The following is a 17,519-nucleotide window of genomic DNA, read 5'->3' as shown; positions in this document are numbered from 1 at the left end:
GGCAGCCTGATTGGGCAGGGAAGGAGGTGGACCGCTGCTGCTCTGCGGCTGCGATCAGTGAGGGGACGTGGGGCCTGCTGCCGCTCTGCAGCTGTGATCATAGTGGGCCCTGGGTGGAAGGGGGCAGCAGGGTCAATTATTTTCAGCTGGTGTGGGGTCCGTGATCGGCCACGGGTCCCCACAATTGCTGGAGGGTGGGGGGAATTGATTCAGGCTGGCTGCAACAGCAGAGGTCTGTCAGCTCACTCTCTCTCCGTCAGGCTTCTGCTATTGGAAACATTGAGGTCTGCACATGCGCAATAGCTCCATCTGCTGCTGACTGGTGAATTAAGTCCCACCCACTGCCTCTCGTAGCTAGAAACAGTCCAGCCCCATTTTTATCTTGCACTATGTGCGTAAGATTGGGATTAAAAACTCACCCAAAACATGGATCTGCAACTCTCCCATTTTCATGCTACGTGGACAGCTTGCGTTTGTCTCATAAAATTTTGCCTGAGTCACAATTCAGGAGAATTGCAGCCTATGTTTGAGTGGAAGCTTGAGATAAAATATGCTTCTCCAAAATGAAAACAGTTTTAAGTGCAATTGATTACTGACTATACCCAAAGCAGAAACTCACAGGGCTGTATTTACAGTTGTGGGTCCGAATCCTGCTTTCAGGAGGAAATGTGGATTGGGAACCCACACATGGTATTAGGACCCAGAGGGTGATTTCCAAAGCAGTGGCTAGTTAAATGATTGCCTTGGAGTCACATCCAGTTAAGGCAAGGCGTGTCTAATGGGAGGCCTTACAGTGCTGACACTTCAGCACTCACTGTTGAAAGTGGAAACTGCAGAAACTGTGGGAGATGGAAGGTGCCTCAACATGGAAGAGTCTTCTAAACACTTTTTAAAAACTTCCACAACGTGCTGTGCAATTGCAACCGTCATCATTTCACAATCATGTCTTTGGGTGGGTGGGATGGAGAGGAAGGTGATGGCTGTTGAAAATATTAGATGGAGTGCTGGCCCCCTGGTTTGCTGCTGGGAATCTGCCTCCATGCATTGGCCAGGATTTGGCCCCATCGGAGAGCCAGACTGCAGTTGCTGTTTACACGCTGATGTTAATTGGTGGATTAAAAGGCTTAATTGTCTACATCGAGCCAGGGTCTCCCAAATGGCCCTGAGGTGGGAACATTGTCAGTAAACCAGCATGCTAGCCAACGGCAGGCTGTCTGCCTCCCTCCCGCCTACACGGCCATTTATAAGTTCAGCACTTAGTCTGCATCTTTAATGATTGTCATTGTAGACAGTGAGTCACTATTCAACATTGCCTTTAAGATTCCGTGTTAGGAGAATAACACTCAAGTTTATTGACCACAAGGTTTGTGTAACTTCAGTAATAGGTAGAGTAAAATCATATGGTAATGATGTTTGGTGGGGGGGGTAGGAAATGGATGTGCAGAGTACTAATTTGTGGTGTGAGTGGAAACTAGCACAGTATCCACTGTACATGGTTGTATGTCTTTCTGTGGCTCCTGTCAATCAAGTGAAGATTTAATGCATCAAATGCTTTATCAATCAAGGGGTTGAGTACAAAAGGAAGGGAAGCATGTTATCTCTGTATAAAACATAGGTTTGGCCTCAACTGTAGCATCACATCAAGTTCTGGGCACCACACTTTAGGAAGGATATGAAGGCATTAGAGAAAGTACAAAAAAGGTTAATGGAAATTATTGCAGGGACGAGGGACTTCAGTTACATGGATAGACTGGAGAAGTTGGGGTTGTTCTGCTTTGAGAAGAGAAGATACAAAGGAGTTTTGATAGATTTATAGAAAATCATGAGGGGTCTGGACAGAGTTGAGATGGACAAGCTGTTCCCATTGTTGGAATGATTGCAAAGCAGAGGACACAGATTTAAGGTAATTGGCAAAAGAAGCAACAGCAAAAAAAGAGAAAATATTTTTGACATTGTGATTGGTTAGGATTTGGAATGAACTACCTGAATGCATGGTGGTGGCAATGTCACATGATGCTAGGGAATTGGATTATTATCTGTAATGGAAGAAAATGAGGGAAAAGAGCACGGGAGATGGCACAATCAGCAAAGACATAATGGACAGAATGGCCTCCTTCTGTGCTGCAACCATTCTAAAATTTCTCAAAAATAATCATACTAGACTTCAGCCTTTATTGCTTTCTTCTCATTATTCAATCCTATTGATTTCCATGTCAGTTAAGAACTCTAAACAGAAACACCTAAACATGACTGGAATGTTCCCACTGTTCACAGTGGCGTGATTTTCCCATCCTGCTGCAGTGAATGGTTCTCCAACCTTGCTGCAGTGGGAATGTGGCATGAGCGGCTGGTAAGGTCACGCCCATCGAGTTTGGCAAAACTCTATTAGAATTCTCAGAAAAATTGACCTTCCTCTCAAAAATTCCCAGCAATATACTTCAGAATAATTATACTTTATCACGCATTTCTTATTTGATTGCAGCACTTATCTTGGAATGATTAGGAAATTGCGATCACTATTGTAAAGCAAGTTTTTTCCCTCACTTCTCTTTGAATTGGCAGAATGAAGGAGTTGATATGATGCTTTCACTATTCATTGTAATTTAATGCAGTTGATGAGACACTTTGGATTAGATCATTATTCAGTTATTGATTTCAAGCTCCAGACTATGATTTGAGAATATAATCTAAGATAACGCTTTGAGTGCAGCAAGCTGGACGAAGACTGCATTGTTTAAAGTAGCAACGATGATAGAAACAATTATACTGAAGTAAAAAGAAAAAATGCTGGAAATACCCTGCAGTTCTGACTGTCTCTGGGGAGGGTGTAAGAGTTAACATTTCAGGTGGGTAACCTTTCATCAGAACTGTGGAAAAGTAGAAATGTAACCGTTTATAAGTAAGTGCAGAACCAAAGGAAAAGGATGGAGTGGGGAGAAAAGAATAAAGGAGAAGGTGTGATACAGTGGAGGGAAGGAGTGATTCAGTGGCAAAAGGGGAGGAGCTGGTAATGAGGCAATGAAAGAGATACAAGACGGATCTAGAGCAGAACCATTCCCAGCATCTGCTCTCTGAAAATGGGAACAATGATTGTGATGTGGAGTTGTTCAACTCCACATTGAGTTCCAAAAGCTGCAAAGTGCCTCACTGGAAGGTGAAGTGCTGTCCTTCAAGTTTGAGTTGGGCTTCATCAGAGCAATGAAGAAGGCAAAGTCGGGAGGGATGGAGAATTAAAGCGGCGAGTGACCTGAAGCTCAGAGCCACATCTGTGGACTGTAATGAGGTGTTCGGAAAAACAGCCACCCAACCTACAATTAATTACCCAAGTGTAGAGATAAACACATGGTGCGCAGTGAATGCAATATGTTAAATTGTACAAAGCACAAGCAAATTGCACTTTCACTGTTTTTGGGACTGGATGGTGGAAACGGAAGAAGAACATAAGAACATATAAGATCATAATAGGAGCAGGAGTAGGCCATCTAGCCCTTCAAGCCTGCCCCGCCATTCAATAAGATCATGGCTGACCTGAAGTGGATCCATTCCACTTTCCTGCTTTCTCCCCATAACCCTTAATTCCCCTGTCTATCAGGAACATATCTACCCGTGACTTAAATATATTCAGCAAGGTAGCCTCCACCACTTCAATGGGCGGAGAATTCCAGAGATTCACCACCCTTTGAGTGAAGAAGCTCTTCCTCAACTTTGATCTAAACTGCACCCCCCCTTATCTTGAGGCTGTGCCCTCTAGTCCTGTTATCCTTTCTAAGCAGGAAGAATCTCTCTACCTCTACCCTATCCATCCCTTTCATTATCTTATATGTCTCTATAAGATCACCCCTCATCCTCCTAAACTCCAACGAGTACAGACCCAGTCTATTTAGTCTCTCTTCATAGTCCAACCCCCTCATCTCCGGTATCAGCCTGGTGAACCTCCTCTGCACTCCCTCCAAGGCCAATATATCCTTGCGCAAGTGCGGTGACCAAAACTGCACACAGTACTCCAGCTGCGGCCTCACCAGTACCCTGTACAGTTGCAGCAAGACCGCCCTACTTTTATATTCTATCCCCCTCGCTATAAAGGCCAGCATTCCATTCGCCTCCTTGATCACCTGCAGACTGGGTTTTTGCGACTCGTGCACAAGGACTCCCAGGTCCCTCTGCACCGTAGCATGCTGCAGCTTTTCGCCCTTTAAATAGTAATCCCTTCTGCTATTATTTCTGCCAAAGTGGATAACATCACACTTGCTAACATTATACTCCAATATAGGGAAGGGAAGGGAAGGTTTTAAGAACATAAGAAATAGGAGCAGGAGTAGGCCATCTAGCCCCTCGAGCCTGCCCCGCCATTCAATAAGATCATGGCTGATCTGTTGTGTCTCAGTTCCACTTTCCCGCCCTCTCCCCATAACCCTTAATCCCCTTGCCTATCAAAAACCTATCAACCCGCGTCTTAAAAATATTTAGCGAGGCAGCCTCCACCACTTCAACGGGCAGAGAATTCCAGAGATTCACCACCCTTTGAGTGAAGAAGTTCCTCCTCAACTCCGTTCTAAACCGCCCCCCCTTTATCTTGAGGCTGTGCCCTCTAGTCCTACTGTCCTTTCTGAGCTGGAAGAGCCTCTCCACCTCTATCCTATCCATCCCATTCATCATCATATATGTCTCAATGAGATCTCCCCTCATTCTTCTAAACTCTAACGAGTACAAGCCTAGTTTATTCAGCCTCTCCTCATAGTTCAACCCCCTCAACTCTTTTGCTTGCATGGGGCAATGCTGTGAGTGGGTTTGGAAATGATGAAGAAGTTGGTGATGAGTCATGGAGGGAATATCCTTTTTAAAATGCTGAAAAGGTGTGAAAATGCATTTAGGGTTGCCGTAACTCTTCTGGAATGGCCAAGAATTTTCTGAGATTGGCATCAGTCTCCCAGTGGCAATTGAAAGCAATTGGCAGATTTTAAAAAATTTTAAAAGTTATGTACTTGAGAATGTGATGACATAAAGTGTAAACCCAAATTAACATGCATTTGGACTGTACTCATGAACATCATTGTCTGCTATTTCTACCAACTGACTTGAGGAAATAAATAGAACAAGTACTGCTGCTAGAAAAGTTGCATCAGCCAGCAGTAGGTTGAAAGTTATAGAGATAAATTTAGTCTGAGCTGATTTTTTAAAAATTAAACCAGTGTGTGAATTGGTGAGAATTTATACAGGAAGTTTTCCTCTCTTGTGCTCCCTTGGAACTTGCTCAGGCCACACCACTGGCTTTCTGTCACATCACTTCCATTGATATCTTCCAGAAAATGGGAATATGTCCAGCCAGAGCATACGACCTCAGCCCCACTGTTGGCATCACACTGGAAATGGCAGGCCGGGAGGGTGAAAGGTGAGGGTAAGGAGTTGGGCTGTTTTGCCGAACATCTCATTATAATCCACAGATGTGGCTCTGAGCGTCAGGTCACTTGCTGCTTTAATTCTCCATCTCTTGTGACTTTGCCTCCTTCACTGCTCTAATGAAGCTAACTCAACCTTGCTATGTCATAGGTCTGGAAGGGTGGGGAAAGAAAAAGAGAATTTCAGGAAATTGGATAAATATAATCAAGAGTCGTATCAACCAGTGGGGTGGAATTCTCAGTAGAGGCAAAAGGAAGTAACTTGGCAAACATTAATATGAAAGGTAGCATTTTCTAATTTCATGCGATGGGAAAATACCTCAAAGTCCTTAAGGAAGTGAAATGTGAGGGAGTGTACTCAAGGTAACCGTGGGAATCAGTGGCCTTATAGTGAATATTGGTAGAAAGCCTGTCTCCAGAAATTAAGATAAAGAAATCGAGGGCAGGAAGAGTCAGAGAATTGTTATGAACCCAGCTGGCGATATTACTGGGTGGGAAGATTCCTGAATGGAACCCAGGCTCAAATGATTGTAACTATTACTTTTTTAGAAAATATGGAGGAATAGAGTCACAAGGTCACCAATTCATTTTTAACAGCAAGAATAAAATTTTTAAACATGAAAGGCTTGATTATAATACAATACTCCTTTACTCTTTTCCAATATGTAGTTTTCAAAGATATCACCCCATTGTAAAAGTAAATGGCGATTGGCACTCACCCAATCTTCTGTGGGTTTCTCTCACAATCCCCCCCAGATGATTGTCACATGAGAGTTTCCCAACCACCATTCCCATAAAGACTTTAAAATCTTCATTCAAACAATGCTTTCTATCAGCTGTTTACATTAAAAAATCCATTCCAAGTTTTCAAACTGTCCTGTCAAAATAAGCTTCTGCTTGATTTTTTAACAAGGAATCCAGCCCCAGCTTTTCCACCTCTCCTATCAAGCTTCTTTTATCTTAAATAGCAGGTACTCAGTCCCTAACAGATTATTAGAAATAAGTACATCAAACTTTATGACTGCTTCAAATATATGCCTTGTCTGTAACCAGACTCATCAGCTCTTCTTTTCCCAGGTCTGACTTTAACATCCATAAACACTACCCTATTCCCAAGGACAGTTCTTCTTTGATCCTTTTCACTTCAATATTCCTGGAGCTTCATTTCCATTCCCTGGTTTCTGGAATTAACAGTCCTTTAGTTCCCTTGGAGCTTGCTTTTATGCACCTTACTCCATTGTACGGCTTTCGTGCTTCCAGCAGAGCTGTGAGAGCTGCCTTCTCCCTTACTACCTAACTCCAACTGCTAATGATTTCAGTTAAAACTACATTTCAAAAGTCATCTTCCCCTAAAAGTCCACCTGGTTACTAAGCAACAGCTTTTCCCTTCTCCAAGCTTGTTTACTTTTCATGTTGTAGCCCTCTCTCAGCACAGTGGAAGCACAGTTTGAATTGAAACCAAAATCCCATATGCAAACACTTTTGTCTAACATGAAGTTAACTATAGGTTTATCCTTCCATACACAGAAACATTAAATTAAACCCACTTAACTCTGTTGGGTGAATTTTACCATCCTACCTGTCATAGGAATTTGAGGTCTGTGACCTCGGGCAGGATTTTCCAGTTTCAGGTGAGTGAGGCTGGAAAATCCCACCCTATATCTTATTGCTAATATTCAACAATACAAATATAAATCCTTTAAAACTACCTCTGCTTCCCTGATGGAATCACCACATAAACAAATTAACGAGTTTAAGTGGAGAAATTTAAAATTTGCTTTATGGATAAGGATTCCATTATTCACCTACATAAGTTCAAGGCAGTTAAAAATTAATTAATTTTACAGGAAGTACATTGTGATATCGGGGAACCGAGTCAAGGTGCATTAGAAATGCCAATCACTTTTACCTCTTTAAAGATGTGTTTTCCTCATAGAAAAATATTTACCAAACTCTCAAAAGTAGATTGTTGTTCCTCAGCTTTTTCCATTACCTTCCAACCTGAGATATCTCGAGGATGAAAACTCAGCCAAGTGCTATATGTATAGACAAATTAGTCTGACATTCAAGGGCTCCTTTAGGCTGTTCAAATCCTTTTGTTACATTTTCTAACAAATTTTATGAGTAATTATTGCCCTTGAACTGACAGAAAGTTGGAAGGTTGTCTATAGTAATTGGTCTTTTATGGCTGACGATCTTTTTAATACTGATGGTGAGCCAAGTGTTATGTTATATTGGAATTTTGATGATTCTCCCGATTTATTACACTTACATTTTAGAAGAATGCTGAATTCATTTGATATTTTTCATTTTGGTTTAGCAAGAATTGTCCTGCTGGTTGCAAAGCTGTGATAGGAGATGTCTCTGGTGATTTTTTTCAAGGATACAGGCATGTGAGTAAAAAACAAGAGTAAATGGTTCTTTTTGTCCTCTAACAATTCTTTCAAGGCTGTTTTGAGAGTGTGGGTGCTCTATCCAAAGAATCAACTTTCCTAACACAACACCAACTTACATTTCAACATAGTAAAACATTCTGAAGTGCTTCATTGAGCCATTTAAGAGGTTTAAGATTGGTCATTGAGGTAAGTTTCAAACTGTGATTCCAATGCTTAGAGTCATGGTAGCTGAAGATAAGGCACTTGGGCTGCATGAGAAGCCAGAATGAAAGGTGTCCAGGGATCTTGGATGGTTATAAGGAGAGAGGAGATTCCAGAGATCTGAAGGGTTGAGGTCATGGAAGCATTTGAAATCAAGGATAAGAATTTTAAATTTGAGTGTTGCCAGACCAGGAGCCAGTGTTGAGAGAAAACAGGGGTGGTGGGTCTTGGTGTGACGTAGAGACAAGCAGTAGAGTTTTGGATACATTCAAGTTGGTGGAGGATGCAAGAGGGGAAGTCAGCCAGCATGAGAGTATTGGAATAGCCAAATCTAAAGAAAACAAAGGCAGGGCTGAGGATTTCAATCACAGCTTATGATTGACACAAAGATCACTGTTAGCCAGTGCTTTCTGTAATCTAGTACTTTAACAGCTGCCAGAAAATGAGAAGACTAATTAATGTTTGTGGTCCAACAGTATTTTGTATTAATGGAGTTGGCCAATGTGTCAGAAGCTGCCATATATCTGGCTTTTCCTAACTGTACCTCATTATTCCTAAAAACTAATATCTGTGGTGATTTTATGGGGTAAATGCTAACCAGGACGTCAGGAGATTACTCTCTTGCTCTTAATCAACCATACAATCATTTGGTCCACCTGAGCGGGCACATTGTATCTTGGTTTAATGCTTAATCCAAATGCTAGCATTCCCCCTGTGCTTTATTGGAGCACAGCCTCGATTATGGGCTCAAAACTCCAGAGTGGAGCCTGGATCTACAATCTTCAAATATGGGGGTGTCGCCACTGAGCCAAAATCAATTCTGAAAGAGAAAATGGTCTTTTCCTTTTCTTGAATCTTTCTTTAACCTTCTCTACTCCAATGGAAATTGTCCCCAAGTCTTGCGGAAAAATCAAAAGGGTATGAATAGGGATGGGAAACCATGATTGTAAAATATCTATTTACCCTATGAGCATGAAATAAACAATTTATTAGCACATTCAGGTTACCCATTTGACCAACTTGTAATTTTGTTTTTTTAGACATCAGCCCTTTGCAAAGCTGCCATTCATGCTGGTGTAATATTGGATGAACTGGGTGGGAGAATCGATATTGTTCAGCATAAAGGTCTGAGTCGATACGAAGGTATCCTGGCAAATGGTGTTTTGTCAAAAGAGTAGGTAACAAGTTTCCTTTGTCTTACTTCAAGTACAGATTCGCTATTTGAAATATTTTTTGCTGATTTTTGCTGCCATGATAAATGTGGAATAACTTGAAGTGCTAACTTTCTCTCTCCTATGCTGAAAGGCAACATGAAAATCAAATATTGTTGTTGAAAAGTCAATCAAATTTAGCACTTTCTCGCATAGAATTTATTCAGATATTTGGGGAAAACTTTGTTTGCAAAGCACGGCTTAAAGTAGAACTATGCCGATATATGTTGATATCCCAGGAGCAGACAGTCTTGCAGGCTCATTTCTGATAAGGCTTTCTCGTTGATATTGAGCATCACATTGCTGTGCGGGTAGCTGCCTGTGGTGCCATCTGTCCCTGGGAAATTATTAAAGTCAGCGTTACCCTGCTTGAAGTAGCACTAAATGAACAATTCTTTCCCTTGTTGTCTTGAAAGAACAAGGCACACAATGCAGCATTTAATCTGTATTTCCTTCCTGTGTTGGCATAGATTAAGTGCTGAAATCTGTAGGAGGGTTTGAAGCTACTAGAGAGTAAGTGGCACTAAGCCAAGCCTCCCCTTGGGATAAAAGCTATTCATGCCCTCAATTTTTAAATATTTCATTTCAAAATATATCGTATTGACTTTTATCCTCTTGTTATATTTTCAGTGGATCGCTGTCAGATAAGCGGATTGTATTTGGCACAAATGGTAAGATGGCATTGTTGTTTATAAGGTTGTTATGCCTTGGGACTGTCTTTGATTTAGGGTAAAATTGGAGAATGAAGAGATGGGGGAGTCATGTATCAATTCTGAATTCTGCTCACAATAAGCTTGAGCGGCTTGTTTGTTTTATTGGAAGAAGGCGCAAGGTTTTCACAACCTTGGACAATGGTAGGGGCAGCTGTGATGACTAGGGGTAGGCTGCTAGATCTGGATTTCAGTCTACACGTCTGATGCAAATTCCCGGCTTTTGAACCTGTCTTCTATAAAAATGGTCCTAAAAATCTGATTTTCACTTCGGGAGTAGCAGGCTATATTAGTAATTGGGATAGAATCATAGAATCCTTACAGTATAGAAAGAGGCTGTTCGGCCCATTGAGCCTGTACTGGACACAATCCCACCAGCCCCCATTCCCATAACCCCACTCACTTACCCTGCTAGTCCCTCTGACACTAGGGTCAATTTTAGCATGGCCAATCAACATAACCTAATTTTTGGACCGTGGGAGGAAACCAGAGCTCCCAGAGGAAACCCATGCAAACACAAGGAGAATGTGCAAACTCCGCACATACAGTGACTGAAGCCGGGAATCAAACCCAGGTCCCTAGTGCTGTGAGACAGCAGTGCTAAGCACTGTGCCACTGTGCTGCCCAATGGGCGACATCAGTGAGTGGTCAGAGGTAGTCCCAGCATAGGTTTAACAACTCGGGCGCGTATAAAAAGAGGCCCATTTGAGGGGTAGAAAGGTAATGGTAAGATCTGTGTGCTTAAGAGGAAATGTCATTTGCATGTTTGGTGAGTGGGAGAAATATTGTCCAACTGTTAGCTGATCTTTGATTAGATGGCCAATGATGGGCTTTCCCTTTCAGAGAATTGTAATCTGAAAGGCCCGTGATACTTTTTGCCCTACATTTGTTGTTCGAATGTCACACTGAGGAGCTGCTGGGAAAGGGAAGGGTCCAGCTGCCCTTTGCTTCTCAGATCAGGACCTGAATGTTTTGATTGGAGAGATCCAGAAGAGTAGAGCAGTTCTGTATCCTGTTTGCCAGTCTAATCCACCAATTACCATAAAGAAGGCCTGGATTCAAATTGCAGCAACAATGCATGCTGTTTAGCTTATGTGGGGTAGGATTTTTTTTTCAGATGGTGGTGTTTGCTGGAGAGGGCTGGGGGGAAAGCAGGCCCTTGAGGGAGGCACCTACCTTCTCAACCAAGATCTGAGCAAGGAGTCCTGCTAAGTTTTCCCCCTGCCCCGATCTCCTCCAGTCAGCCTCAAAATTAAGGTCAACACCCTTAAATGGCCAAAAATTGGATCAAGATTGGGCACATCATAAAATTGTGGACAGATCTGGGGCAGCAAACAACCAGGGAACATTACTTTCCATCCTTCCTGCAAACCTTCAATCTGGGAGCACAATAGAAGTGATGTATCATGGCTTACAGGTGATCTTCAATTCTTTGAGGAGTTAAATATTAATAACCGAGCGTAATCCAGATGTAATACAATCAGATTTTCATAGAATCATAGAAACCTACAGTGCAGAAAGAGGCCCTTCAGCCCATCGTGTCTGCGCCGACCACAATCCCACCCAGGCCCTACCCCCATATCCCTACATATTTTACTTGCTAATCCCTCTAACCTAAGCATCCTAGTACACTAAGGGGCAATTTTAGCATGGCCAATTAACCTAACCCACACATCTTTGGACTGTGGGAGGAAACTGGAGCCCCCAGAGGAAATCCATGCAGACATGAGGAGGATGTGCAATCTCCACACAGACAGAGACCCGAGCCGGGAATCGAACCTAGGTCCCCAGAGCTATGAAGCAGCAGTGCTAACCACTGTGCTACCATGCTGCTCTCAGAAAGCCTTTGGCAGATTTTCTCATTGCAGCTAATAATCAAACTCAAAGCTGATGGAATAGGCAATACTCGAAATGGAAGACAGGTTAGCAGTAAATGGAAAATGTTGGGTGGGATTCTCCCAAAAAAATTCTCAGTGCCGAATTTGTGTGAAAACAAGAGTAAATCCCACAGGTTTTTTCAGCGGGATTTTCAAAATGGATCTCCCACAGTCTGTGCATCACAGAGTGCTCCAGTGTGAATCACACTGAAAATCAGTGGGCAGGACTTATGCTGCTGGCCTCTCCAGCAGGAATAGCGCTGAGCCAGCCACTGTGCATGCACTGATCTGTCATAGCAGAGATCGGCACATGCGCAGTAGTCTCATATTGCCGGCCTCCTGACCCCTGGCTAGTTCAATTGCTGGCCAGCCCCATGACCCCGCACGTTGTTGGCCAGCAGCCCCAAACAACCCCCCCCACCCCACTCCCACCCCCACTATTACTGGGGAGCTGTGAAACATTCCTGGCAGAGGGAGAGGCGGGAGAGGCTAGGACTGAAATCTGAAAATGCTAATGAGATTTAAATGTCATTTTAAATAACTTATTCAGCTCCACGTTGATTTCTGGTGTGGAGCGACGATGTCGGTAATCCATCGGAGACGGATGGAGGCTGTGGCGGCCGACGGGAAGCCTGCGAAACAGCCTCTGTTTATGTCTCTCAGCCCACTGCACTGCTAGAACAGTGCAGCGGGCTGGGAGAATTGCCCCCATTGTACTTGAGAAAAGGGACCCATTGGAATTCCATAAGTCTTTGCCCAAACCTAATCACAGTATTTATGAATGATACGCAACTGGGAACTTGTAATAATAACTGATGGCGATGCAAAGCCTTGAGAGCTAATAATGCAGAGAAAAGAAAATGACTCCCTCGGGACTGGAGAGACATGAGACCACTGTTGTGCGGAGCTTGTTAGATATTTTTCCATGTAGGTTAAGACAAGAAGTTGCTTATAAGGAATAGCCAATTTAAATGAGATTTACCATCCACTGACAAATCAACTGCGCAGTTCTGCTTTTTTGCATAGCATCTATTTCCTTCAGTTGTAGCTGCCCTAAAGGAACAATTTCAGTTTTCAACATTCCTTTCCCAAATTTTTGCTCGTTCATTCTGTGAGGTCTCATTCTTTACCAGCTACACAGATTATTTTGACTTTCAGGTCTCATAGTAATAGAATCATTGAGTCTTACAACATGGAAAGAGTCCATCGTATCTATGCCAGTCATCAAGCTATCGATTCTAAGCCCATTTTTAGGGATTTGGTCCATAGCCTTGTATGCTATGGCATTTTGAAAGCTCATCTAAATACTTTTCAAGTGATGTTAGAGTTCCTGCCTCTACCATCCCTTCAGGCAGTGAGTTCTAGATTCCCACCACACTCTGGGTGAAAGCATTTTTCCTCATACCTGCTATAAACCTCCTACCCCTTAACTTAAATCATTGCCGCCTGGTTATATACATACCTATACATGCCCCACATAATTTTACACATACCTCAATCAGGTCCCCCCTCAACCTTCCGTGCTCCAAGGTAAACAACCCCTGCCTATCTAGTCTTTCTTGATAGTTGAAACGCTCCAGCCTAGGTAACTTCCTGGTGAATCTTGTCCACACCTTCTCTAGTGGAGTCTGCATCAAAAAGTTGTGCTTGAAGCTAGATCTAGTGGTCTGGATTTTTAATCAGCATTATTTTACTACAATGGTTATCATTGCCTCGCTCTCAAAAGTGAAGGTATCTTTGACTTTCCTCAGGTTGTAATCAACCATTGGGAATGGGAATGGGATTGGGACACATTGCAGAACATCAGATCAATGCCACCTCATTCTGGCAATGGACAGATGAAAATGGTCAAGTTATCAGTTGGTCACCAGACAAAGCACGACTGAATGTTCCAGGGCCTGGATGGGCTGCTGCTGAAGGCAATAGCCAGCAATGGCTTCAAATAGATCTGGGAGAGAGGAAATACGTCACAGGTTAGTTATACGCCAACTATTTTTAATTATATACAACTAGGCATTCAATAAATATATTAATATTTTTATGATTATTTCTGTTTAAAAGGCACATTGGTTCAAATGTGGTTGGTGAAAGGAATATATCTTTATAGTATTACTGTCAATTACTTTTTTCTTCATGCTAACAAGATGTTAAGATTAAGTTGAAACTTGCTCAATGTAAACAACTGCGCTCCTAAAGTTAACAAATAAAGATGCTGCTTATGTGGTAATATAATAGCTGCACTCACACATATTTTCTGACCTTTCATAGCAATCAAATTTTCCTCAAGTCTGGAATAAATGTCATTTGTTTATTGAATATTGCAAATAAAATCTTTCAGAAGTGTCACACTAAAATTAGCTTGAATGAAATCCCATTGTCTGCTATTTTAACTGCAGCATTGCTCGATTTAAAACAGATTGAACCTTTAAACTAGCGGATGCAGAAATTTAATCTGATCACATTGAGTGCTTACAATGCTCAAAATTTGATTTGATTTATTATTGTCACATGTATTAACATACAGTGAAAAGTATTGTTTCTTGCACGCTATACAGACAAAACATACTGTTCATATAGAAAGAAAGAGAGTGCAGAGTGTAGTGTTACAATCATAGCCAGGGTATTGAAAAAACATGAATTTCAAATATATATATTATTGGCATTTACCAATACTATTATGTAACCAGTTTCTGCTCTTGTCAAGTCATAATAGAATATAATAGGATCCTTGCTGTTCTTACTAGAAATCAAAAACTGGAAAGGTATACACTTGAGTTGGTGTGTGGCTGGAGTCGACGTGTTTTTTTTTAAGGCCAGTTTTGAAAGGCTTCCCCCCTCCCCCCTCCCCCCCCCAACACAATGGAGCATAGATCAGAGGATTAGGTTCAAAAAACCAACATATTCCATGTGTGGGTTTCCTGATTTTTCCATTTGTTATTGCCAAATCACTGATTTGCACCAGCATAAGAAATCTCACAAGCTGCAAAACATTTAAAGGCATTAATAAAAATTCAGCATTGGGGTAGTGTTAAGAAGCGCTTTATTCGATACCACTGGTAGGAGCCGATATTTATGAAATGCTTTGATGCTGATTTTGGACAGTAACACAGAGATGATCAATACTTACTGGCCATTGAAGATTTGACCGTATGGAAAGATGACTCAGCGTAGTGATAAGGAAGTAATTTAAACTGGCGAAATAAATGCGAGGAAAACATTCTTTCTGCTATGCAAATAGATAAAGGGCAATTCTGGAAGGAATAAAATGATTAACATCATAAAAAATAGTACATCATGTGAGGTATTTGGATTTTTTTAAATGTACAACAGGGTAAGAAGATCTGTGGAAGGAAGAATAACTTCTATTACTGGCCTTTGGCATGGCTTTTTTCAAAATGGTAGATACATTTAGAAGAATGAGAGGAGACCTTATTGAGACATATAGAATTCTCAGGAGGTTTGACTGAGACGTTGTTTGCCCTTGTGAGATAATCTAGGATGGGTGGGCATAATCTTGGAAAAACAGCAAGGTTATGTTGCAGCTGTATAAGGTGCTGGTGAGGCCACACCTGGAGTACTGTGTACAATTTTGGACTCCTTACTTGAGGAAGGATATACTGGCACTGGAGGGGGTACAGAGGAGATTTACTAGGTTGATTTTGGAGTTGAGAGGGTTGGCTTATGAGGAGAAACTGAGTAGACTGGGGCTATATTCATTGGAATTCAGAAGAATGAGGGGAGATCTTGTAGAAATATATAAGATTATGAAGGAAATAGATAAGATAGAAGCAAGGAAGTTGTTTCCACTAGCGTGAAACTAGAACTAAGGGGCATATCCTCAAAATAAGGGGAAGCAGATTTAGGATGAGTTGAGGAGGAACTTTTTCACACAAAGGATTGTGAATCTGTGGAATTCCCTGCCCAGCGAAGCAGTTGAGGCTACCTCATTGAATGTTTTTAAGGCAAGGATAGAGAAATTTTTGAACAGTAAAGGAATTAAGGGTTATGGTGAGCGGACGGGTAAGTGGAGCTGAGTCCACAAAAACATTAGCCATGATCTTATTGAATGGCGGAGCAGGTTTGAGGGGCCAGATGGCCTACTCCTACTCCTAGTTCTTACATTCTTAAGGCAGAAATGAGGAAGAATTTCTTCTCCCAGAGGGAATCTGTAGAATTCTTTACCACAGAGGGCAGTGGAGGCTGGGTCATTAAGTATGCTCGAAGCTGAGATAAGCAGATTTTTAATCAGTACGAGAACCAAGGGTTATGGGGATAAGGCAGGAAAATGAATTATCATATCAAATCAGTCATAAGAATAGCAGAGCAGACACGATGGGCTGAATGTCTGACTTCTGTTTCTATATCTTATAAATACTATTAGAGATATTTGTCAGGTAGAAAACTTACAGTACGATTTCATTTATGTAATACTCTTCACTTCATTCGGTCACGCAATATGTTGCTTCAATGAATTTGCTGCATTGCAATAATAGTCATAGTTTGAGTGACACAATGGTTAGCTGTGCTGCCTCAGTGCCAGGGACCTGGGTTCAATTCTGACCTTGGGTTACTGTCTGTGCGGAGTCTGCATGTTCTCCCTGTGTCTGTATGGGTTTTCTCCCGAAGATGTGTGGGGTAGGTTGATCAGCCATGCAAAATTTTCCCTTTGTGTTGGACGATTAGCAGGGTGATTATGTGGGGGTTACAGGGATAGGCCTGGGTGGAATTGTTGGTGCAGACTCAATAGACCAAATGGCCTCCTTCTGCACTGTAGTGATTCTATGATTCTAATAGATAAACACAAAGCACAAAATCCAGTTCCTATACAATTGGTGATATGAGTTTGTTTTTACTTTTACATTGCAGATTATATTGTCGTTTGAATAAATGGTTATTCTGTAAACACGCTACCTTTAGGAGTCATTTTCTCCTTCTACACCAAATATTTCATAGTGGCTGAATCACAATCAAACACAGGCATTAAACTACAGTGCATTACGCATAATGCATTAGGCATGTTTGCATTTTGTGCCAGCTTCACAGCAATGCTAACATTGCTCAGAAGCCAATATCAGAGGTTACCCTTCCTTGCCACATCCTCTTACCCTGGTATGTACTAAAAGAAAATCCAATTCAACCCCCCTCCTCCCACCAACACCCCTCAACTCCCCCCGCCCCCGCCCCAGCCCCACTCAACTCCATTGAGAGCCTAAAGGAAGTCACATCTGATTGGAGAATCCACTTTTATTTAGAGTTTTGTTAATGATGAAATTCCTGCAATATTCTCAGAATGTTATCTGAAACATCAATTTTTTTTCATTTCTTTACAAATGTTGCCTTTCATGGTGAATCCTTCCAGCTCTTCTATTAATGTTTCTTGGATAACCTCTCAGAAATTAATCTTGGTAAAATGTTAATCCTTGTAATGTTATTATTTTAGACAATGTTTTAGAATTTAAATTGACCATCAGATTATATTCTCCCAATCTCCCTTCCCAAATGATGTGCAGCATGCACTGTGCAAAATCTGCTGACACTTGTATGTTGGAACAGGTGTATAATGGTTTAATTTGAATTTGAGCCAAATACAGAACAGAATGTGAACAGTATGAAGAAAATATGGTTGACTTGGAACTGAGTAGCTGTATGCTAATCATGCATCGTGTTTAGAATTAGGGCCTTGAGTCGAGAAGGTCAAGGGTGTGATTGGTGACTATTTCATTACTGT

The 17,519-nt window shown here is 41.7% G+C and overlaps 1 protein-coding gene across 5 annotated transcripts in view; it reads left to right on the top strand.

The window, feature by feature from the left end:
* The window catches only part of dcbld1 (discoidin, CUB and LCCL domain containing 1), a 69,624-nt gene that overhangs the window by 38,156 nt on the left and 13,949 nt on the right, over window positions 1-17,519 (top strand). For all 5 annotated transcript variants that reach the window (XM_080192568.1, XM_080192566.1, XM_080192564.1 and 2 more), the window contains 4 exons: window positions 7,717-7,789; window positions 9,034-9,167; window positions 9,835-9,875; window positions 13,543-13,764. In XM_080192568.1, coding sequence (XP_080048694.1) covers window positions 7,717-7,789; window positions 9,034-9,167; window positions 9,835-9,875; window positions 13,543-13,764 — 470 coding nt within the window. The remainder of the gene's footprint in view (window positions 1-7,716; window positions 7,790-9,033; window positions 9,168-9,834; window positions 9,876-13,542; window positions 13,765-17,519) is intronic.

This window comes from Carcharhinus amblyrhynchos, chromosome 7 (assembly GCF_965287045.1).
Source record: "Carcharhinus amblyrhynchos chromosome 7, sCarAmb.v2.hapA, whole genome shotgun sequence".
In the NCBI taxonomy this organism is placed as follows: domain Eukaryota; kingdom Metazoa; phylum Chordata; class Chondrichthyes; order Carcharhiniformes; family Carcharhinidae; genus Carcharhinus; species Carcharhinus amblyrhynchos.
The sequence above is the reverse complement of the archived record's forward strand: the minus strand, read 5'-3'. Positions and strand labels throughout refer to the sequence as shown.